At 42.0% G+C, this 25156-nt stretch overlaps 1 protein-coding gene across 1 annotated transcript in view; it reads right to left on the bottom strand.

The window, feature by feature from the left end:
- Window positions 1–25086, bottom strand: part of mbd2 (methyl-CpG binding domain protein 2) — a 45648-nt gene extending 20562 nt beyond the window's left edge. The window contains exons 1-5 of the mRNA XM_073477344.1: window positions 24826–25086; window positions 15052–15211; window positions 10614–10754; window positions 6201–6291; window positions 5947–6124 (exon numbers count right to left, since the gene is read on the bottom strand). Coding sequence (XP_073333445.1) covers window positions 5947–6124; window positions 6201–6291; window positions 10614–10754; window positions 15052–15211; window positions 24826–24938 — 683 coding nt within the window. The 5' untranslated portion in view covers window positions 24939–25086. The remainder of the gene's footprint in view (window positions 1–5946; window positions 6125–6200; window positions 6292–10613; window positions 10755–15051; window positions 15212–24825) is intronic.
- Window positions 25087–25156: the final 70 nt, after the last annotated feature.

The raw sequence follows: 25156 nt of genomic DNA, 5'->3' as shown, positions 1-25156 counted from the left end.
GTACAATATACATCACTAAACACCAACATGACCTTCACCTTGTCAAAGAAAAAGTATGAAAAAACATAGAAAAATCACAACTACGACAGATAGGAGCGGCTGTGGCTCACGCAGTAGAGGCCGTCCAGCAATAGGAAGGTCAGAAGTTCGATTCCTGGCCCCTGCAGTCTACCTGTCAAAGTATCCTTGGGCAAGACACCTCACCCCAAATTGCTCCTGGTGACTCTTCCATTGGTGTGTGAGTGCACATGAATAGGTGGTTATTGCTCCTGATGAGCAGGTGGCGTCTTGAATTGTAGTGTATGAATGCTGACTTGTATTTAAAGCGCTTTGAGTGGTCGCTAAGACTAGAAAAGTGCTATATAGGTACAGTAAATTTAATTATCTGTAGCATGTTTTAAGGATTTCAGGATTTTCACATATAATTGAATTGAACTGAACTGAACTAAAACTAGAAAGACCAGATCTCCCCTTAAATCAGTGGAGTCCTGCTGTCCCAGGTTCCTGACCAACTTCATCTTGATGTTATTGTGGAATCTGTTTTTTCCTTTCATCCTATTAGGTCACACTTAATAAAATCAACGGCTCAATCTAAAAGGTGATTGGATGGTGGATATAAATGTAATCTGTAGCTAATGTGCCTGTCCTTTGACAGCATGATGCTACACAAGTCTGTTACAGCAGGTGAGCAAACATCATTGCTTATGAACGACTGAGCTCCATTCATACCCAATCTATATTACCAATTAACCTGTGGAATGGAACAACTACAACTTTCCTAGTCTTTTGTTGCCCCTATCCCAAATTTTTTATAACAAATTTTGATTCATTTATGTTTTACGCAACATCCTAACTTTTTTTGGATCAGTATTGTATGCTGATTTTAACCTAAAACGAAAGTAATTTTAAGGCGGATACACATACTGTAAACTTTGGGTCTCACCAATTGCCTTACCAACTGGTTGACTGACCAATACTACTCGCAGATGCTCAAATGTGGGCTTGTTTTTTTACGTTTACTGTTGCTGTCTTATTGAGATTTTAAAATACTTTGAGCCAAAAGACTCATGGGGCTGTATATTTTCAAGCACTGTACAGTATATTTTGTCACAGTTGTGTGAGTATTCAACTAGGTACCATCCAGTGTTAGGAAGACTCTGTCAACCCATACTTGGACTATTTCACATTAAAGAGACTTGGGAGACAATGTGATTTTGCTGAACTGAGGCCACAAGTGGTAACATATTGTAACAGTAGCACAAAGAGAGAAGAGTCTTAAAGTCAGAAAATCCCCTGAGTATATTGAATTGAATGTAGGTGCAGTTCATTGCTTAGAAATTAAATTTTTCATTTGTAAGAACATTGTGTCACACTTTAACACGTTAAAAAAATTTAGGAATTATGAGCTCCAAAGACATGGGATGAAACATGATTATGAAAGCAACTGTACCAGCAGAGATTTGACCTAATCATACAAATGTCCAAGGCTGACAATAAGAGTGTCAAGTAGGAAACACTGTCACTGTCACTGCTGAATAATATTTTAAAAAATTAATAGATTTCTTGTATTATTAGCAGCAGTGCTTAAAAAAAGATTACTAACTACATTTAGGGCATTTGGCAGACACTTTTGTCCAAAGCGACCTACAGTAATTCATACATTCATACACTGATGGTGGTGGCTGCCATGCAAGGTGCCGACCAGCACATCAGGAGCAGTTTGGGGTTCAGTATCTTGCCCAAGCAGGGCCGGTTTTTGCTATGGGCAATGTGGGCGACCTCCCAGGGCGCAATCTATGTGAGGCGCACGAGCGCCCTCAAAAAAAAAAAAAAAAAAAAAAGACAAAACAAAACTCGCCAGTTTTCTAGACTACCGCTCATTTCCACGTCAAGTTAGTGGAATGGGCGCTGGGGTGCCCTCACTGTCACGTCAACTTGCTGCTGACAGTCACACAGGTTGTGTGTGTCAGCAGAGGCAAGGGGGAGGGGGAGAGGGATAGACTGATGATCCCAGGCCACATAACACAAACTGCTTCCAAATAAATTGTATTTCATTCCTAAAATTAATATAGACCCATATATCTACATGTGATTAATTGGGTTATGTGAAAAATGTAAAAAAAAAAAAAAAATCTGTGCATGCATCTACGTGAATTTGTTTACATCACGTGACTTTTTGAATGACACGTGACACTGTTTGACGGGCGAACGGACGGTGTTGGCAAAAGGTAATGCAAAAGGTAATGATGTCGAGTCTTCATCTTCATCATGGATCAAAGTAAAAGACCAAAGAAGCCATCAGGTGCCCAGTTCAGAAAAAGAAGAAAAGAAGAAGAGAAGAAACGGGCAAAAGATAAAGGTATGCAGATTTCTATGAGTGACGTGAGTGACAGTAGCCTATAGGCTATTTATTAGCCTCTTGCTAATATGTTGCTACTTAGCCACAGAAGGTTTTTAGTTTTGCTGAACTAGCAACTATTAGAATTGAGGCATCATGCCATGCAACTAATTTCACCCATAGGCAAACTAGGCTAGTTTGTGTTTGCAACACAACAAGTGCAAATTCACACAGACGTCCTGACTGTGGAATTTGTAATGCTATACGCTATATGCTAACTTAAATAACTTCTAATATACATTGACATGGCATTTTGTAAGCTACATGTGATATAGCTTTTTGAATAATTTGTAGTGTGTTATGCTTAGTTAATAGGATGTTAACAAATGTTAATAAAATGTGCATTATGGTCATTTTAATTGGGTAACTGATGCATGTGTGATGTAAGTGTGATGTAACTTACATATTGTATCTTAATTGTAAATTCAGGGGCACTTCTGAAATATTTTGGAGCTGGAGCACCCACTGGCCAAAATGAGGAGTCAGATACTTCCACAGCAGCCACAGACATGGTCCTGGAGTCTGATGAGGAGCCATCTACCTCTGCAGCCACACAGGCCTCTTCAGGGATGGTCCTGGAGCCATCTACCTCCTCAGCCACATGAAATGTTCCTTGCAGGTCTCCTCAGGTGTGTGTGTGTGTGTGTGTGTGTGTGTGTGTGTGTGTGTGTGTGTGCATGAGTGTGTGTGGGGGGGTGTTTGTGTGTGTTTTTGCATATTTTTTTACTTTTGTAAACGCTATAAATGCTGTGAATAACATGTTTACTAATGACAATACAATATTTTTTTTAGCTTTCTTCAGGGATTTTTCAAGCATGGTTATTAGATCCTGTGATGAAGGATTTGTGCAATTTACATTGGTGTTTATATACTGTATTTCATTTATTTATCTTGTGTTTTTCTCTGTTCTTGTTACCTTTTTGTATTTAAGATTATATATAATAAAATAATACAAATAATATATTTTTTCCTTTTTTGGGGGGGGGGGGGGGTGTCAAGAGATGGTTCGCCCAGGGCGTAAATCTAGCCAGGACCGCCCCTGTGCCCAAGGACACTTCGACATGCAGACCAGGGGAATCGACCCAGTGACCTTCCGATAACAAGACGCTGGCTCTACCCCTGATCCACAGCCCTCCTTAATAATTGGTTGTGAATGCAGGAGGCATTTTTTCCCATTCAAGCAGATGACGGAATGTTCAAAAAAACCCACATTTCACATTTTTTCAAGCATTTTCAAAGCTCATCTAGTCATTCACACTTCCAGATAGAAACTCCATTCAAACTCTGAAATATTCCACAATTTGTCTACATTCAAGCCTGTATTCATCTTTCTCACAGCATTCATACTTTTTGCACAGTCGCAGTTCAAACATTGGTAACTTTTCAGCCACTTTCAGATCTTTGCATTGGTGTGTATGGGGTGGAATGTTGACAGCCAGAGTGCAGGAGCCAACTGACAGAATGGGGAGCAGCTCAAAAAAATTCAGAAAACCTCGTCTTCAACTCGCGCTTGTTTCCACAATTTTCACTCCAGCAGAAAAATGACATCAGCTTGTAGGAAAACTCGTGCTGGTCGCTAGAGTGGTTCTCTGGAGGCAATCGGACAAAAAATTTTGGCTCGGTGGGCGTTTAACTGACAGAAACACCGACCAACTGCCGCATTAACTCCCATGAAACTGAAAGGAAAAATATCTGGAGGCAGGCAAACACATCCACTTTTCTGAACTGCTCCACAAGACACATTTTTGACCACACACACACACAAAAATTTCACTAAATGTTTACAAGACTCTCACAGTTTTGACCATATCATTATTTGAGTGATAGCAGTTACTGTTTTGGATGGAGAAGCATGTTAATGTGAGGTGAGCCTCAGCTAAAATCACTATTAAATCAACTCTCACAGTCCGTTACCGCGACCACCCTGGTTACCATCACCGTGGCAACCGAGATCAATTGGGCCAACACAGAGAGAGACAGATTTATCAATGAGTCAGTATAATACACACAGTGATATACAGAGTATATTTCCCAACATTGTAACTATATTTAACTATTATCTTTTCATTCATTCAAGCCAGAATCTCCATCTAAATATTTAAATGTTCCCAATCACTGACAAATTGACATTTATTTCACTTTTCAGTTCCATTCAGAGTATTTGATTCATTCTCACTGTAACATCTCTTCATACTCCTGTTTGGCTCACAGCTTATATTCTATTTTTAATCCTTCATTCTCACCCAACTATTAGGAAGCTTCATTGTCTTCAGACGAGACTTCAAATAAATTCAAGCCACCAATTCAGTTTGGCCTTAGCTTTTCAACAAACCCTAAATTATTTCACAGTTTTTAGATATTCTGGACATTATTCAAAGTTTTCAACGCCAGCATTGCGCATTTGGCTTCAGCTTCTCAACAGGGAGCATTCACAACCGCAAGTTCTAGTTAACTAATTATTACCTGTAATTTTGACCAAAGGAGCAGCACTCTAGCCAAATTAGTTAGCACTGAGTGTCATCATTGTCATCAAATGAGCACATTTAAAGTATGCAGAATATGCCATTAGTAGTTCCAGTTTGCAATGTATCCATGGATGTACGACAGCTATCACTGAATTACTTTTATACTGAAGAAGACCTAAGAACCTGATGATTCTCAAGCAACTTCTGGAGATATAAGGAGGGGATAAGTGGATTTGGGGAACTTTATTCATGAGTACAGTATGTGTATCATGTGTGTGTTACTCTACCTATCACTCACTCAGTTGAAGTGCCTTTACATTCTGTATTATGTGTGTCTCATGCACATACATGCACCTTATCCCCGCTGTCCATATTTTTAGTCTGCATGCTCTGTTTTTGTTTATTATTATTATTATCATCATCATTATATACATTTTATTTACTAATGACTTTTCACCATTTCTGTAGTGAAGTCTCCAAGCATGAGATTTTCACACAAGACTACTTGTTCAACCGGCGTGACAATAAACATCTTGAATCTTGAAATACAAATTTTGACTCAAATTGAACTGAACTGAACTGAACTGAACTGGACTCAAATTGCAACGCTCAGACACTAAGGTTTTTAAGTAATTGCTTCTATGAGCTGTGAGTGGACAATAATTGACTTCCGTTTGTTTTCAAAACACCAACATGCAGCTGTCACGTTCGTAACCTCACGCAGTATTTTGTCTTGCCTCACGTATCTCCCTTCACATCTCCCTGCCACTCTGAAGGCTGAGCTGAAGGCTGGTAGTTTCAGCTGTTATATGCTACAGCTCCTCCTGATTATTAGAGCAGTAAATAAACAGTGACAACACAAACACCAAACTATCCCAAAATGCTAATATTAGCATGGTCTTCAGTCCTGATGTTAGAAGCAAAGATAGATTCCTTATATTTTTATGGTAAAATGATGATTGCAGTCACAGAGTACACACCACTGCCTACTGAACTTAGTGTTGAAATAGTTACTGTACAAATAACGCAATTGAAATAGTGACTATGGAACAAACCACGGAGTGTGAAGACTGTGTCACTCACCGGATATGTTCGTCAGTGACGGTGAAGGCCTTACAGAGTGGCTGGGAAGTGTTCAGCCAGATGGTCGGGTTCTTCTCAGCAGCTACAGATGTCTGTCCTGTTATTGGAGCAGAGCTCATGTGCAGAGCGCTGGCGATGGCCAAGAGCAGAGTCTCATCACTGGAATCTGGACCGACACCTGCAGAGAGAGAGGTCAGAGGTCAGACATCAGGACTAGAGTATTGTGCGTAATCAGGTTCTTGATGGAGACTCACTCTGCAGTCCCTTGGGCAGGTCAATGGTCCGCAGAACTTCTTCTGTAATGTCTGATGACCGCAGACCTTTCAACCTTCTCTCCCAAAACAGCTGCAGGGACACAGAAGACAGAGTGTTGAGTTTCTGCTGTGGACTGTAGGATCTTAGTTTCGGTTTAGTTTTACTCCTTGTTTTCTGATCTTTTATCCTTGCCTGAGCTGGAGTCTGCTGCTGTGTTATGATGCTGCTAATGCCAAGCAAATACCTTGCTGTTTTACATTAAGAGCTTTCCAACAGCACCCAGTAGAAGCACTGTAGCAAGTGCAGCTTTATTCACCAAGGTTCACAACCAGGTGATGAACTCATTTGTTATAAATATTAATTGACATCTAGATCTGGACATTTTATGCCCTTTATTTTTTCAGTGGATCAGTGCTGTAGAGATGAACAGTGGAATTAAATACAACCACAACACCTTCACTGCTGAAGTCATAGACATATCCCAACAATAAAGAACTCATATAAAATCTGTGGGAACATACAACATATTTGCTTTCTTGAAATGACCAAGTAAATACAGCCAAAGCAGGCTGTACAGGATATGCTAAAGCGACTCTAAAGCTGATTTTACTTCTGTGTTGAGGACTTACGCTGTATGTACTGCAGCTATGTATATACATAGAAATGCCCTTAAACATCTGTTTGCATATTGATACTTGTGCCTGATCCAAAACTCATTAGATCTGTCCATGAAAATAACGGCCAAGTGTAATTTCATTGACTGTGTTGCATCAGCAAGGCCCTTCAGCAGTACCAGAAAAGCTGTTATTACACATACCATTACACATAGCTATGGCTGTTTAAGATTTATAAGATATCGCTGTGTTGGTGTTTTCCCTGCAACATAATTAATGTTGCTACGGGACAATTATTGCAACTGACCAAAAAAAGACATGTCCACATAGAGAGCAGGTCGTGATGGATGATGATGACCCATGTACCGTGTGGAATGTAGTTTTATTCTTGACTCTTTTTTTTTTAGACCTGGTTGAATGATTAATTATTAATTTTTTTTCAGTTTTCTGTTGCAGTTTTGTTAAGTTAAGGCAAAAAGAATGCTTGGTTAGGTTGAGGAAAAGATGGCTTGGTTTAAAATGGACCCTTTCACAACGTTAATCATGTGTTAGAAAGGCTAACTTCTCCCAAATGCGTTTTTCCTGAATTGCTTAAAAAGTGAAAAGTTGTGACATCACAAAAACATGATTGGTCAGTTGCAGTGATGGTCCTGGACAGACGCAGATTAATGCACAGGCTTCCCTAGGCTGCAGCCTAGGGGCCCCACGTGTGGAGGGGCCGTGGCGTCACAGCCGTGGGGGACTTTTAAAACAAGGTGATTTCATCCCCCCGACTTTCTCCTAAGGTATTAAACCGTTTGCCCGCCCTCGCGGTGTACCAGCGTACTAAAATGGAGCGCACCTCAGTCCCCCATACATGAAAACCCATTGGCCAAGTTAGATTGATTGACAGCCATCAAGCCAATCACAGCCATTTGACCAAACCCACTAGTCCCAGCCCCCCGGGAAAGTAAACACTTACATGTAACACGGAGCTGCCGTCACTCGCTGCCGCAGACAGCGAACAGAGCAGAGGTATGAAACGGTTATTTAACTAGTTAATAATGTAGAATTTTGTCTGTAAATAACTAAACTATGTCTTGCTTTGTGGCATGTCCGCTAATATTAAGCAAGCCAGGTGGCAAAAAAAGTTAATGCAAGCCAGGTAAAGTTAATGGTAACTGACAGATAGTTTTCTACAGACATCCACTGATTTTGATATTATTCAACATTATCATTATTCTTTTTGTTAGGAATGCCAAACAGGAAGAGGCAGCAGAAGATTGACTTCTTTTTCAAGTCAAGTTGTCATTTAATTGGAGTTATGTGACAGGAGGGAAACAGAAAGCTAGCTTTCAATCCATAAATGCACTAGTTCAATTTTATGGTAGTACATTCATATTCTTGCATTAATGCCATGTAGGTGTTCATTTACGTAACTTAAAGCTATTTGTTGGAGTTTAAAACCTTCTTTTCAATGAAGAAAATCTCCTACATCAACTCATCCCTGTTACTGCTCTCAGAAACTAGAAAAGAATAGAAATGAAGACAATGAAATGCAATAAAACTATTAAAATCTTAAATAATAAGAGGAATAAAATAATATAGAGTACAATAAAGGCTAGGATGACAGATTAGTTAAAACAGATTAGAACAAGAAAATATATGTAAAATAATTAATAAAAAGCAGATAAAAGAACAACAAAAGAATTGAATGTTTCCTAATCAAAATCAAGGCTGTTTGTTCTAAGTTTACATAAAATATTTCAACACTTCCATGTTCAGGAATATTAACATTGAGTTCTTTATGTAGGATGTTTCTGAGGAAGGGAAGTTCAGGAGTCAGGACAAAGGAGAGCATGGAGAAGATGAGGGAGAGAACAGGAGAGAAGTTGGAGAGAAGACAAGAGGGGGAGAACACAGGAGAAGAGAGGGAGAACACAAAAGAAGGAGAAGGGGAGAACATGAGAGAAGGAGAGGGAGATAACACAAGAGAAGAGGGAGGAACACAGTGTTCTTGCCAATTTCACTCACTCACACTTGTTCTTTAATAAGACATATACATTAATTTCTTAATACCATGGTATGTGATTGCTTGTGAATATATAATATCTTAGGTTAAAGAGCGTTGTGCTATAATGTACATTTTGAATGCAATATTATTGGCATATCCTAGTGAAGAAAATCTAGAAATGCATCGCATTAGTTTTGGAGACTGAAACAGGGGCCGAAGGTGGTTGTGGTGCTCATGTGCTACCCCAGAACCCCCCCACATTTAAAATTGCTGCTCGACCCCTGTGGAGGGGTCCTTGAATTGGTCAGATTATTTTTTAGAAATTTAAATACACTTGTATAATTATGGTACTTGTACAATAATGGAAAAAATCATTGACCTCTATTGGTCCATGGGGTAATAAACAAACAAAACAGCACTGATTGGGCAGACACGGGTCACCTCATCCAATCAAGCTCATCGATTCGATTTGACCTACCTGTGTGCTAACTGGAGTGTGTGTGGATCATGTTTGCCAAATATTCTCCTGCACTGTTACACATGGTGCAAAATTACATTTTTTCTGGGAGAGCATGATGCATAAGGGGGGGCCCACATAAAAAATAGCCTAGGGGCCCATGACTACCTTAATCCTCCTCTGGTCCTGGAGCAACGTTAATTATGATGTTGTAAGAGAAACACCAACGAGGTGATATCAGATTGTGCAGCACAATAACTCAGTTATCATATCAAACTTCAAAAGGCTCATTGATTATGAATTTATAGAGCTCATATTGAATAAGTCTTCACAAGTCTTCATGATAAAGTTTATTGAGACAGGTAACTTATTATATATAACAATCCACATCAAATTCATTCAACTTCAATCATTTAAAGTTTATTGATGTGCCTTTGATTGACATTTTTCAGATCACTGCAAAAATAAAAACACATTCAGGCTAATTTAGAATGTTTTACTACAAGCTGAAAGCTGTTGTAAGCATTGCTGTTGTTTTAGCAAACTTCCTGTCCATTTTGCAGTTAGCAATCCCCTCACTCCTATCTACATCACCACATGAATCAGGAGAGGTAACCGCCAGACATAGCAGCAAACAGGATGCTGCTCTCTGCCGTAAGTATCAGTGGATGGAAAATCTGTATATTATGAAAGAATGTCAACTTAAAGATCCACTTATTAGCTGTGTGGATCTGTAAGTTAGCCTACATTTGATGTCATTTGAATGATTTATGTGTTTTTTCTCATTTGATCAAACCTGATACTTTTTTACTACTAAAAAAAACACCTTTACTTTAAAAAAGGTAATATTCTACTATAACACTACACAACACTTTATTACGGCAATTAAGTATATTAAAATGAGAAAAACAATAACCATGTATGATTCTCTTAATTTTTTTCCCTTTGATCTTTGTTTCATCCTTCTGTACGACACACAAACCCTCTTCCTTTCTCACTCCTCATTTTTCCTTCCAATCATTCTACCCTCATCCTTCCTACTCTGCCTTTTTCTCCTCTGCCTGTCACCACACCATCTTTCATCCCCTCGGCAGAACACTGACACTTTGTGTATGTGTATGTGTGTGTGTGTGTGTGTAATGCTGCTTTTTCCATGATGCCTCAGCCCCATCTAGTGGCCACAGTCACCATGACAACCTGGGTTCTTCCATCTCTCTTAATTAATAGCCTGGCCTTGGCATTTCCATGATGAAACCACTGTGTGTGTGTGTGTGTGTGTGTGTGTGTGTGTGTGTGTGTGTGTGTGTGTGTGTGTGCGCGCGCGCGTGCCTGTGCATCAGCCTCTCACCTGTTTGGGCTGCTCGGTCCCTCTCTGCGGGTCTGTCTTCACCTTGTTGCCGGGGTGACTTGTAACCTTAGTAACGGGCTGTTTAAAGATGGATGCTGTCTGTCGGATTGGCAGAACTGTGTTCAGGTCCGGTTTACCTCCCTGGATGAGAGGCAGATACAGAGTCAGAGTTTTGGTGAACGGTGAACTGAACATAACTGTTTGCGTACATGCATTAGACATAAGTACAACTAGGCATTATTAAATGGAAGAGGGTAATGTTTCATATTGAGCAATCAAAGCAACAAAGCTCAGGTTTATTGTAAATCTTTGTAGATCCAACGGCAGTGATGCCAAGCACAGCCTCTGATTGGTCAACAGACGCAGCCCAAGGCATCATATGACTGCTAGTGGACAGCTAACAATCATGCAACAATAAAAATAACCGTTTTCAACACGGATCGGTATCTGTTTTATCATTATGTTACAAAGTCTCCAAAAAGACACTGCAGCTCAAGGCTGGATTACAAAGTTGCTGAAAGGGATACAATCTCCCCCGGGGCCTCATTAGCATGACAGTATGGGTAAAATAACTACACCTGTAACATGCAGCTTTCCAGATATATTTAGTATGTCATACACAACATATTTTGATGTTGTATATGACATCGTCGAGGATGCGGTTGGGTGTTAATGCAGTTTTGACATAGTGAATGTAATATTTTCTCTGAAGTCCTTTTAGTAATGCTTAATGCATTACTTTTTTTTACTGCTAAAAGTGACAGATAACAGTACCATGTTACTTTTTTTACTTCCAACACTATTGGTCTGGAGATGGATGGGTAGCAGGTCCAATTTAAAAAAAATAGCATGGAGCAGCTCATTTAAAAGAAAAAAAACTGAAGAAATGAATGGGAACTAGTTCATTTTTGGGACTTTTTGGGACTTCATTTTCTGAACTACGAACATGAACTAGTTCATTTAATCTGAGCGAACTGAAATTTGAACCAGCTCTTGTGAAGTGTGAACGTGCATAACACTGCCTGCTCTGGTGGAGTTGGTGTGGTGATTAGTTTAGCTTAGCATAAAGACAGGAAGCAGAGGGAAACAACTGGCCTGACTGTCCACCTCTTAAGCTCACTAACTAACCCCTTGTATCTTGTTTGTCTAATACAAGCAAAAACAGAAACAGTTTGTTGGGCAGTTATGTGTTGAAACTATAACACTCACTTGTACTTTTAAACTTTGGACAGAACCAGGCTACCTATTTCCCCCTGCGTTCAGTCTTTATGCTAAGCTAGGCTGATCACACCCTGACTTGCTCTGTATGCAAGTCACAGACATTTAATAGGCATCTTTGACACAAGTCAGTTTGAGTGTGTGTTACAACCCTATGAACATTTCATTGCAGTGGGGAAAAAGCTGAAAAAAATGATCTAAGATAATGGTGTAGTTTTCTTGACAACTGCAGTGTGGAGTATCAATGATGGTAACACTGGAAATACAAAAACTGCACTGTTATTAAGGTAACATGGTCCATGTATTCATCATTTTATATGTACAGTGAGGTCCAAAAGTCTGAGGCCACATTAAAAAACCTCTAATATTATCACATAAACTGGAAATAATCAGGGAGTTTATAAGTCAAATTGTTATTCTTAGCAAAGAGGGGCTTTCTCAGCTTTCTTTCTTAAGAGGCAGTGCATGGACCTCTGCTCCCTGAGAGATAGAAAAGCAGCTTCATCACAGATACAGATTTTACTAAACAAAGAATGGCACTGTCAAATCAAGCTTTGATAACATGAGTCATCAGGTTTTACACAAACTTGTGGAGTCCATGCCAGCTCGAGGGCATGCTGTCATTCAAGCTAAAGGGGTTTGGGATGCATTATATTGCTTATGATTTCAACCCAAAATTAACTTGAGCTTTTTGAGCTTTTTTTGCCAAATACAAATCCAAAGAAGAACTTTTCATTTGTTACAAGAATATGTTTTTCTTTCACAAGTTTCATACCTTTGCTTCAGCTTTAAGTTTGCATTGGTGATGAATAAACATTGACAGACAACTCTATGGCCTAAAATATAAGTCCATATATAATCTTTCAGCAGGAGAGTGTGGAGCTCTCCTAAATATCAACAGAGATAGGCATAATTTCGCATGTGACAAAATTTCATATTACTCCTAATATGATCACTCTGAAACTTTTTGGCTTTTTTTCCCATAATGAGATGTGAGTTATATACAAGCTCTGATCACCTACCTGTTACCCAGAGGATAAACTCTTTAGGTTCAGTGACGCATGACCTTTCTCTTAGCACCAGCCTCAGAACAAACTGTACATTTTTAGAACCAATAATGGTTTAGACTAGGAATAGCTAAATCATCAGCATTTCCTTTATTCTGTCCAACATTTTCATATTGCGGCTGTAATGAACACTGCATCAGGGTACACTAGCTGGACTTTCCACTTGTTTACAATGTTACTTTTGGTCTATAACTACCTCTGTTCCTCCATTCACTCTTTATTTTCTTACATTCTTCCTTAATTGTTCCTGATTTTTGTCACTGTGTGTATTGTGTTCATTAAAGTAAAACAACATGGAGAAGTTTCTTTTTTCTACATGCTGCTGTGTGGGAGGAGTCAATGCTGCTGTTATCTTTGGTAAAAAAGACTGCAGCACAGACGCAAAACAACACACACAGACAGGGGTATGTGCGCAGTGGCATGCCAGCAAACACACTTGACCTCACATGCACATGCACATGCACATGCACATGCACACACACAACAGTATGATTTGTGTGGGAAGAGCACTGCAGTAAAACTGGTCCGTCTGTTAGCATAGCTTAAACCACAGCCATGGAAAATCCTGGCTTCTGATAAGGCATCTGTTAAAGATATAATATCTATGATTTCTGCGCTTAAATATCTAAAAATGACGACCTTTGTTACATATCTTGTTGAAATGTGTACTTACTTCCAGGAGAGAGTCAGAGAGTGAGGAAGGAAGTCGGTGAATGAGACTAAACACAAACTAGAAACATTACGTCATCCATGAACATTTGACCACATCAGAGTCACATCAAACCAATTTTCATCACCAATGGTGATTGTTTAATGGTGCGTTCACCTTGCTTTACTCACGCAGGTTTGACTGTTGTATCATTTGTTTATTTCTGTTATTAAGTTTTTATTCCCAAATCAGCCAGATTATTGTACATTAGCCATAAACTAGCGAACAAGCGAACTAAGGGTGTGTATGTCTTTGTTTTTAATTCAGCCTCTCACTAAACTCAGAACTAACCAGACTAACCTGTCTAAAAAGCTAAAAAGTAATCTCTGAGCTCTCCTCATGTCAGTAAACAGCTCCAGATCAAAGGAGAATTCCATGTGTCTCCAGGTGTTTTTTCCTCCAGAAAGTCTGGCTCTTCACCCAACTCTCTCCTTCAGAGCTGGATGGCTCGGAGCAACTGAACAGCTGAGCAGCAGCTATTATTCTACTTTTAAATCAGAGCTCAAGGTATATTAAATTCCTGGTAAACAGAGCACAGCTGATGCCTAAAAGCAACTGGTGCTTTCAGGCTTCATTAGAATTAGTTAGTACTGGAGGAGGATTCATCCTCACTGAGTTGGGTTTGGTCTTATATCAGTGAGAGGAGAGTGTGTGTGTCAGCTGATCGAGGTTGGATGATCATTCAAATTTAATCGGATGATTTCCAGAGCATGTTAATGAGTCCCATCTGCTCATAGTGATGTTTGTTCAAAGATGTAGAAAAATGCAGCTAAAAATGCTAAATGTGATGCTGCTGATTGGAGAACTATGGACAATTTTCAAAAATACAAATACACTATCAGCGCTGTAGTCAAGACAACTGAATTCATTTCTAAGACAAGACTAAGACAGGTCTGAGTCCAAACACCCACAAAACAAGTCACGGTCAAATGTTGACGACACTGAGACACGTTCGGTTCAAAACACCAATGGAACAAATCAGAGACAAAACTACAGAAACAACTCAAGTCAAAACAACCACAAAACTGACACATTTGTGAGTCAAAATGTTCACAAAACCATGACAAGTCTGAGTCAAAGCATCAGAAAGAATGAAACATTTCAGAGTCAAACTGCCAGGAGGTCAAGATGAGTCGGAGGCCCCTTAAGAATGAGACAACACACATGAGACACAAGTCCAAGAAAATAGGAATTTCCCCTGTACACAGTATATATTGTCACATGAATGATGAGTGCAGAAGAAGACGGACAGAAAGTTCAGCAGTCGGTGGGCAGGGTTTCATGTACACATCACTCTCTTCCTCTTTAGTGAATATTTGTCCTGACCTGCTGATCTGTGAACCTTTTGCAGGAAGAGCTGTGTTAATCTGATAATCTTATAACATATAACACAACCACAACAAAGCCACAGCCCTCCCCCACAGATGTGATCCATCAGTGTTACCTTGGCCAAGCTGAGCGGGTCATGTCGGAGTCTCTGTTTGTTCTTCTGCATTTTCCCGGGCATCATCTTCCCCGTTCGGAAGTCGAAACATCCCAAATCCACTGTGTTTCCAAGGTAACGGGACAACTGAGGCTTACTCCTGAACTTCTTCCCTGAAGGACTGAAGGAAAGAAGCATAGGAGTCAGACATATAAAGGTAGTGCAATTAAAGATATTAATATCTTAATTTTGGATGTCCAAAACACATCAGAAATTTAAGTTCTCTTAATGGACATTGAGATTAGTCAGATCTACAGTGGAAATATTTAGACTTTGAGACAGAAGTAGATGGGGCTTTTTAGGCCTTGCGGATACACGCAATACTTTTATGATAAACACTAAAACAAACAGACCTTCATTAAGAACTCCACAGGGTATCTTTAAAATATGACCCTGATACGGACCCTTAGGATCAGCCCAGGAAACCTCTAGTTTTGAACAGAAGACATGATGCCCTTTGGAACACACATTTTATTGACCAATTGGTTTGGCTGGAGGTGAAGTAAAGGTTAGTTCAACATTTTTGGAAAAACGTTAAGGTAAGGTATGCCTAAGGTATGCCCGCCCCTTCGTACTTAAATTAAATATAGGGCTACAGCCAAAAGCCAGTTAGCTTAGGTTAGCACAAAAACTAGAAGCAGGGAGAAACAGCTAGCCTGGATCGGTCCAATGGCAACTAAATTCCTCTACCAGAACCTCTAAAGCTCACTAATTAAATTGTTTATTTCTCATTCATTGAATATGTACAAAAACCCAAGTGTATAAAGGAACAATTATGTGCCAGCAAATTTCTGGCTCTCTACACTTGCTAGACAACAATCAGAGACTCAAGGACGCAAGTTCAAACCACATCTATACTCTGTATTGAGAACAACCCAGTCAGTCAGTCATGGTATCACATCTGAAACCAGCAGCAACTGTTCAACACTTCCTCATTCACTGCTCCATACTAACACATGCACACGTTTGTAATTCAATACTTGTGAAGAACTACATTAACATAAAGTGATACAGTACATCCTCTTGCCCCTAACCTAACCCAAAGCTTAATTCTAACCATAACCAAAAAAACTAAGCTTCGGCCTTAAATAGCCCTTTGAAGGGGTGAGGAACAGACAAATGTCCTCACTTTATGAATATGTCTTCTATTTCAAATAAAGTGTAATTTGTTCCCACAAAAATTCAGCTGTGTCTGACACGTAGCTCAGCTGCAAAAATGCACGTGACTAAAAATGAAATGTCTGTAATTAAGTTACTGATAAACAACATGAGTTTGTAAAGATGGCCACAGCTGGGTGTTGCTGCTCTTCCAGTAAGTCAACCTGCTGACTGATGTCCTTACTGGAACTGATGAGTCACATTACACAGCAGACTGAAAGTAAAGGCGAGTGCCAGCTCTGAACTGCTGATCTCCTTCATGTTACAGGTTCAGGATGTGACGGGGCTCAGATGTTTCTGACTCTGGGCTGTTAATCTGATTGAGCCGTGCCTCCTCTGCTGATCAACAGGAAGTGAACGCAGCCCTTGAAAACAGTTGACAACTCTGCAGTGTCACAGCCTCACCACAGACCTGCACTAGGAGTGACATCATTTCTGCTATGATCTAATGCAGCACTAGTTAGTGAAGAGTCAGGAAAATTTATGTATTCTAAGTTTCATTAAACAAATGTATTGTGGAGGAAAAGTGCAAAAAACATGATGAAGAACTGACGCTGCAACTTACTCATTACTGATTTTTTTATTATTATTACTATCATAAAGGAGTACTCCAGTGATTATGTTTACAGAGTTTTGGGGACTTGTGAGAGATTGAAAAAAAAAGGTCCCAATTATAGCACTACAGGCAGAGATCCTACATTTTAGTCTATAGCATGAGTACATTGTTTTCTTTTTAATGTAATAACAAGTGACAAGTATGATTGCTTGTAGTGCAAAAAACAATCTTACAATATTCATGTATTTATATATTTTGTTTTAAAAAAACACAATTTTGATATGGGGTGGACAAAATATTGAAACACCAACACATTACAGTTCAACTGCACGACAAACTACATCCTCCAAAATGCAATACAGTTGAATCAACACCTCTTTCAAAACGTCTCAACACAAAACTGAACCATTCTAAGCATTATAAAGGAAGGATTTAATGCAGGACAGTTGGACTAGACTGCGATTGTTTAAGCTAGGTATACCTAAAAACCTGGCAACTCGGTAAACATAATAAAGTACGTATATATATTCAAAAAAGAATAAAAAGAAACACACAATTAATAAAACACTCCAGCTATACGTGATGATACTATCATTTGCATGCATTTACAGGAACCATCAAATGTATTTATATTTATATGGTGACACTGATCTTAAATTTGTGTGGCTGTACAGTAAAAAGGCACAACAGTTGCTCATCTGTTGTGTGACAAAGTAGCTGCTCAGCGAGTGTTTCCTGTAGGAAAAAACAGCACTTAGTCGTGGATGTTGACAACTGAAATCTAAAATTAATGAAAGGACAAATTTGTGGATTTGATTGGCCATTCATGTTATCATTCAGTCCATTAGTTAAACAATGGACATTTCCATTAAATCTACAGTACAGCAGGGCACCTCTCTTCAAGGCTATACCCGAGTACCTGAGTGTCATGGTTTATTGGTTTAATGGCTGATGAAACAGTTGTATCTGTGGGTAAAATATGAGTGACATGCAATTTTGTATGGAATACAGCAGTGGCATATGCCAGTTTAAAGTGTCATGCTGGAGAACAGTAGTATGTGCCAATCAAATAGCAGTGACACACGGGGGACATACATACCAAGTCCCAACACACTAAGACCCAAGTAGTATCTGGAAAGTTGTCCTTGGAAACAGTTTGAAAAAGGGCAGGAACTTTCAGAAAAACTTGGCGGGTGATTGGATGAATCATCTTGCTATCACCGTCTATCACAGGCTAACTTCAACCAATCAGATCAACAGTAAGACAGTGCTACCACCAGAAGAACCAGTTGGTAAATTAAACTCGTACTGAAGTGAGTCAAGAAAATAGAGAAAACATTTTTTTGATCATTTTGTGCTGTTCTTTGCTCTTCTTCAGTGAAATAATATACAGTTATGATAAGTGATACTTTTGCAGCAGCTATGCTAACCTGTAGAGGAGCTGCCAGAACAGTAGCTTCTCATACTGGTTGTCACACCTAAAGCTAGCCTGTAGCTGCCAGTAGTTCCTGCATCTAACAAGGAAAATCTGGATACAGCTTCGGAAGCAGAGCTCAGTTCATTCCTACGCAAGCTGCTCAGTGGAGCATGAAGCCAAACAAAAAAATGACTTCCTGAATGTAAAATTACCCAAATCTTCTGCATTGTGGAGCCCATAGAGTGTGGGCACTAGAGACTCCCACCAGCTGAGAGGTTCACCTCTGGTTTAGCCCTCCACTAACTTGATTAGAAATAAAGCTATTTTAATGGTGTAGCTCTTCTAGACTTTCCAAATGTTATCGGACTCGTTGGCTCAAATTCTGATAGTGAAATGACTAATTTTGCGGGGGTGTCAAAATATAAGCTCAGGGTAAAAAGTCTTTTTGGGTTGGTGTGTATCAAGTGACACTGTAACTCCATGGTTTGGCTACTATGTAAAATGGAATTCAAGGCCTGGCACTGTTCCTGGGGGGGCTAATAGGTTGGGGCCTGGCAAGATGGATTTATGAGATTATGTCATCTCCCAAATAAAGGTGATTCACATGGTAAGAATGGCATGTCATCAATATATGCTGGTGCGTAGGTATCTTAGAACACACAGTCTAGAGGTGGCATATGCCAATAGATCTGCAGCAGCATACCAAGAGACAACTTTGAAAAACCATTCAGAAGACCTGGTATGACTTTCAAACAGGAGTCGTTCAAAATCCAGTGATGTACCAAGAGGTACCATTTAGGTGGGCCTGTGGGTTTTAAGTTGTGTAAGAAGAACCAAAGCAAAACGTGATATGTACATCAGCCTTAATAGTGTTTTTACTCTTTATTCTAGTATCTCTTAAAACGTTATTTAGAGTATTTGCCTGCATCAAAAGCAAGGTACTGGTTTTGTTTACTGTTGCTTGGCAGCATGTGATAGTTTCAGGAAATAAGGTGGCGGTGAGCCACAACTTTATTTCTTAATTAAATGCTGCAATAAACTCCCCAATAATATTATAACACAACTGTTGCAACAATGTCAAATCTGAATTGTGGTACTGCAATGGTCTACTCACTAAACATTTGAACTTTCGTCCAGGGCCAAGGGTTAGAGGGCCCTCCCACGACCCAGGGCCTGGGGCAACTGACCTAGTGTCCTCCCCATTCCATTTGCATGCGGGGATCCTGCGCCAATTATCCGCCTCTGTGTGAAAGTCTCAGATGAACCGAACCAGTGTGAACGGATAAGCCGGTGGCGCGGAGCGAGTGCTGTGTATAAAAAGGACGCTGGACGAGAGGTTTATGCACGCAAACCCCTACTTACTTTCGATCAAACTAACAAATTCAGACAAAAACAGCTGCATCCTAAACACGCAGCGAGGCATTACCAAACGAACATAGATTAATTCGTCCTGAACGGACATAACATTTTCCCCTCTCTCGGGGGGTGGGGGGGGGTTTCAAATATGAAAGGTAGACACAAAGTCCTTCAGGTGATCAGGACGTGCCCTGGCACACACTGGCTGTGGAGAACACACAGCTGCAGGTGAGGCAAACAGTGGTGTGGGGGCTGGGGACTGGGGCAGCGCCGATGGTGATGGGGGCCCTGGGTGTGATGATGAGGGAGTATCTTCAGACTGTGCGGCTGATCGAGGTATGGAGTCCTCCTGCTCCGCTCTGGGTGGCATCATGTCCCCGCTGCTCTGAGTTGACGTTGCAGGAGATGCTGGCACCTTCTGAAGGCAGCTAGCGTGCCAGCGGGTGCCATCATCAAGGAGGTATGTGGCTGGGCCCAGTCGGCGGGCCACTTGTTGTGGAGTGGACCAAAATGATGCCATCTTGTTCTCCCTGTGCGGTCGGCGAGCTCTCACCCAGTCTGTCACAGTGATATCTGGCACCCTTACCCTCTTTTTCTTGTCAAACCAATGTTTCATCTGCTTCTGACGGCGGGTGACTGAGGCTTTGACTTGTGTGAGTGAGTTCTGGGCTGCGGTGGGGCGGAGCCAGTCCAGTGGTAGGTTTAACTCCCTGCCCAGCATGAGTGAGGCTGGGGAGACCTCTGTGGTCGAATGTTGGGTAGCACGGTAGTGTAACAGTGTCAGACGTATGGCTTGTTTAAATGAACAGCCCTGGGCCTGATGTGCTCTGATGCCATTTTTGAGGGACTGATGGAAGCGTTCCACCCCGCCATTTGCCTGTGGGTGATACAAGGCTGTGCGGATGTGTCGAATCCCCCTGTTCTCCAGTTATAAAGTGAACACCACAGATATAAACTGTGGACCATTGTCGGTGGTAATGGTCTGTGGAAGGTCCCAGCGGGAGAAGAGGGACTCCAGAAAGTCCACAATGACCTGAGAGGTGACGGAGCCAGTGGTGGTCAGTTCAGGCCATTTGGAGTGTAAATCATATACTACGATCAAGAATCACTGATAGTGGGGGGCACCGTGGATCTCGCCACATATGCCTAGTTGCAGATGCTCCCATGGCTTTGAGGGCCAGGCCAGAGGTTGCAGGGGTGGCGGGTGTTGGCGGCCGGTTTTGCCACTCACAAGGCATGCTAGGCATTCTTTTACAAGGGCCTCAATGTCTTTGTTTAAGCCTGGCCACCACACCAGGTCACGGCATCTCTGTTTAAGCTTCACTATGCCCAGGTGGCCCTCATGTGCCATGGCCAGCACACGGGCGCGAAGGGCCCCTGGAATCACAGTGCAAAGTCCCCATGCCACACATGTGTCATTCCAACAAGAGAGCTCCTGCTTGACACGAGAAAAGGCTAACAGCTCCTCTGGCAATTCCCTTGGCCATCCTTGACGAATGTAGGTGCAGAGCTGGGAGATGACTGGATCCTGCTCTGAGGCTTCCTTCAGGTCCCGTAGAGTGACCGTGGACTCGAGCGGAGTGTGTAGCATGTAAATAATCTCACTTTCGATGTGGTTGACGCTGGTGGGCGGGGCCTGGGCAGGAACTGAACGAGAGAGATGGTCTGCAATGACATTATCCCGGCCAGGGGTAAACTGCAGAGTGTAGTTGTATTGGCGAAGGCGGTCATACCAACGGTGCAGTCTCAGCGGCTTATGACCGGTGCCAGTAGAGGAGAGCAGAGATGTCAAGGCCTGGTGGACTGTTCTCAGTGTAAACTGGTGGCCATAAAGGTAGGTATGTGCCATCTCTCACAGGCCCACATACAAGCGAGTGCCTCCCACTCCCCAACTGAGTATCGTTGTTCGGTTTGGTTCAGAGCCCGGGAGGTGAATGCAACAGGCCTCTCCACGCCGTTCTGTATTTGTGATAGCACAGCCCCTATTGCCATGGCCGAGGCGTCACAGGTAACCAGGGTGTGACTGGATATGTCAAAATGTGCCAACACAGGAGGTGAGGTAAGTTGGGCTTTAAGAGTTTGCACTGCCTTGGTGCATTCTGGAGACCAGACCCATGGCTCATCTCTCCGAAGCAGCTGGCGCAGTGGGGCTGTTATGGCTGAATATTGAGGCATGAACTTCATGTAGTATCCCGTCATGCCCAGGAATGAAGCGAGCTGGGCAGCCGAGGTCGGTTCGGGAACGGAGAGGATGGCCTCCACATTGGATTGAAGGGGAGAGATGCCCTCAGTGGAAAGTCGGAAGCCTACATATTCAATGGCCGGCACAGCAAAAACACATTTGCTGCCATTGAGGATTCAAACACACTTTGTAGGCGACTGTAATGGATAGCAGTAGTAGCACCATGTACCACCACATCATCAAGGTAAATAACGACACCTGGTATACCTGCCAGCACTGAGGTCATGACCTTTTGAAAGCAGGACGGGGCAGAGCTACGGCCAAACGGCATCCTTGTGTAGCGGAAAACACCGAGTTGTGTAACAAAGGCCATCAGGTTTCTGCATTCAGGGTGGAGAGGCACCTGGAGATAGCCCTCTCTGAGATCCAGTTTTGAAAAGACGGTGGAGCCGTGAAATTGTGCAATGAGCTCCTCAGACGTGGGTAGCGGGTATCTGTCTGGGATGACTGCTTTGTTTGCTGCGCGGAGGTCCACACAGACGCGCAGAGCCCCTGATTTCTTTCTGACAACAACCAAATTTGAAATCCATAGTGATGCATCAACCGGCTCAATGATACCGGCATCCAGCAGCCGCTGCAGCTCAACGGACACTCCATCCCTCAGGGCCAGTGTAATAAGGTGCAGTGGCTGGACAACCGGAGTCACAGAGGAGTCAATGAGGGGTTGATGGGCGAAAGCAGAAAGACAGCCTAGCCCTTCAAACAGTGATGCCCACTTCTGATGCGGTCCGGCAGCGACAGTCATGATGGCAGCCCCTCCAAACCTGCACTAGATAACTGCTGCTGCTGCTGCTCATGTGACTGTGCACTTAGGCGTACTGCTTGGCTTAATGATGATTCTGTCCGTGTTAATTTTGCTGCACATTCAGCTGCACTTTCAATTTGGAATGCAATGGCAACAGCCTTAGCCAGTGTCAAATCCTCTGATTCAAGTAGCAATGTCTCCCTAATTTTAGGAGATGTAGTGTGGTCAATCAGTTGATAACGTATCATCTCCTCTGTCAATGCGCCGAATTTACAATGGCTGGCTAAACCTTTCAGGTTGGAGACGTACTGATGGACGGACTCACCAGGGAGTTGATGTCTTTGCCTGAACACAAACCGTCTCAATAAAGCACTCTGTGGGGCAGCAAACTGGTCTTTTAAAAGTTTCACTGTCCCTGCATAGTCTGTATTAGTCCCGTCGCCGGTTAACGTTCCCAGCACACATTGTCAGCCATCCTTGTCGCCAAATGTTGTGTATAAAAAGGACGCTGGACGAGAGGTTTATGCACGCAACTCCCTTTACTTTCGATCAAAACGAAACTAACAAATTCAGACAAAAACAGCTGCATCCTAAACATGCAGCGAGGCATTACCAAACGAACACAGACTAATTTGTCCTGAACGGACATAACAGCGAGAGCGTGTCGATCTGATGGTGTTCACTGTCTGATAACTAAACAGGTCCATCACTCAACAAAATATAGAGAAATGTCCCACAAAGCAACGTTACAGGACCAAACAACAGTAACATAGTAACTGGTTGTGTCTTTGGCAACATATGAGGAAAAAAATACCGCAGTTATACGTGGAGAAGTGTCTCTCAGCCTGTCTGTCCTACCGACTCTTCGTCACATTTCTGCCCGAAAAACAGTGTCTGTCCCCGGCAAAAAACTTTAACTCACTAACTGTGAGACTTCAGTGAAATTTCCCCCAGAAAACAGCCACCCTCCCTGCGAGTGAAAGAGTCAGACAGCGTCCAGTTTACTGATGGCGATTATGTAATTATGTAATTTAGAGAAAAACTTAACTTTGTCACTTTCCAGGATGTTTGGTGGTTCAGGATCTCAATCACAACACATTATAACAGCATCCATATGATTATAAACAGTCAGTGTGTACATGTTTAGATTAACAGGTAAACACCGGGGGAAACACGTTGAAAAAACACACACATCATCACCATGACGTGTACCGTCACGCCTCTTTTGAAGCCGCAGCGCTGGCATGCTGTGTGAATTACACTCTGGTTCGTCTTTTACGCCGGAGCTGCTTGGCTCTGTGTGAACAACCAATGGCAGAGAATTGGCGAATTGGCTGCAGCGATAATGCGGTGACTCTGTGTGAAAAGGGCTAATAATGGCCCTGCCCCCATCTATTGCCAGAAAATCTGTAATGGGTACAGTAGCATCGTGTTCTGGGGCTATGACTGGAGTGGTTGGTTTTGTTTTAGAGACGCTGGAGGGCGGAGGATCTCAGACAGCCGCATCTGAATTAAATTAACGGCAATATTCCCGCCTTCAAAGGGCGGTGTTGAAGGGACTACTGACCACCAATTAAAGAGCATGAAGGCAGTGCATGTGCCAAACTGATCCCTGCACTCATTTCATTACAAGTGATGTGAAGTCTCTCTATTGGAGTATTTTTCCAATTAATTTCAATCGTGTGAGTGTAATATTGCAATAATATTAAGATGTATTCTAAATTTGCTGGTAACTCATATTTGTTATGATTGTGTTGGGTGTGCCAGCTTTAGAGTTAGATGGCTCAGGCACATCTGGGCACACTTGGCTGTGCGGCTGACACAATCAGCCACTTTTTGTCCAGTAAAGAAATGTAGAGCTCTTCACTCATGACCTCACTACTTATTATCCCGGCTATGGCCCTGAAGTAATGGCAGCGTAAGTAAACAGCCTGTTGACAAGTAGAGAGACTGTGTGTAAACTCCGACAAGAAGATGAATGTAAACGTATGGAATATTATAGGGTTGTTGTTAGTAAACATGATAACATGTGGACTTTACAGTGACACCGTGTTGATCTCCACAGGGACACTGTCAGCACCAACACAGAGACATGACATTCTGTACGCTACATTAGAACTCCTGACAGTAACTGACACTCGTGTTCAGACCTGATCATGACAGTCACAGTTAGGAGCTGTTCCCACAGATTGACTGATCGATCACCGGTTTACTGTGGGACCGGACTGATCGGTGACTGATCGATGAGTGTGACGGAGTACCTGTAGTAATAGACGTCGCTCTTTCCAGCGCTCAGTCCGGACTTCCTGATCACTTCTTCTTTCTTCCAGCCGGGCGGCAGAGCGGGACAGTCCGTCCTCTTCCTCTCCATCATCACACACTTATCGATCCCGCTATCAGGCTGCGATCGAGTCGATCGATCACTCAGTAAACACCGATGAGGACCGTCCTTACAACAGTGTGGTAGTAAACCCAGCGGAGCAGCAGCCCAGGCGGACTGACGTCACGGACGTTACGTTAACGGCGGCTCTTCCTCCCTCCCTCCCTCCGCCCCGGCTGTTTATGCTGGATATTTCGGGTTAAATAAGAACA

Source organism: Pagrus major, chromosome 12 (assembly GCF_040436345.1).
Source record: "Pagrus major chromosome 12, Pma_NU_1.0".
Lineage (NCBI taxonomy): Eukaryota > Metazoa > Chordata > Actinopteri > Spariformes > Sparidae > Pagrus > Pagrus major.
The sequence above is the reverse complement of the archived record's forward strand: the minus strand, read 5'-3'. Positions and strand labels throughout refer to the sequence as shown.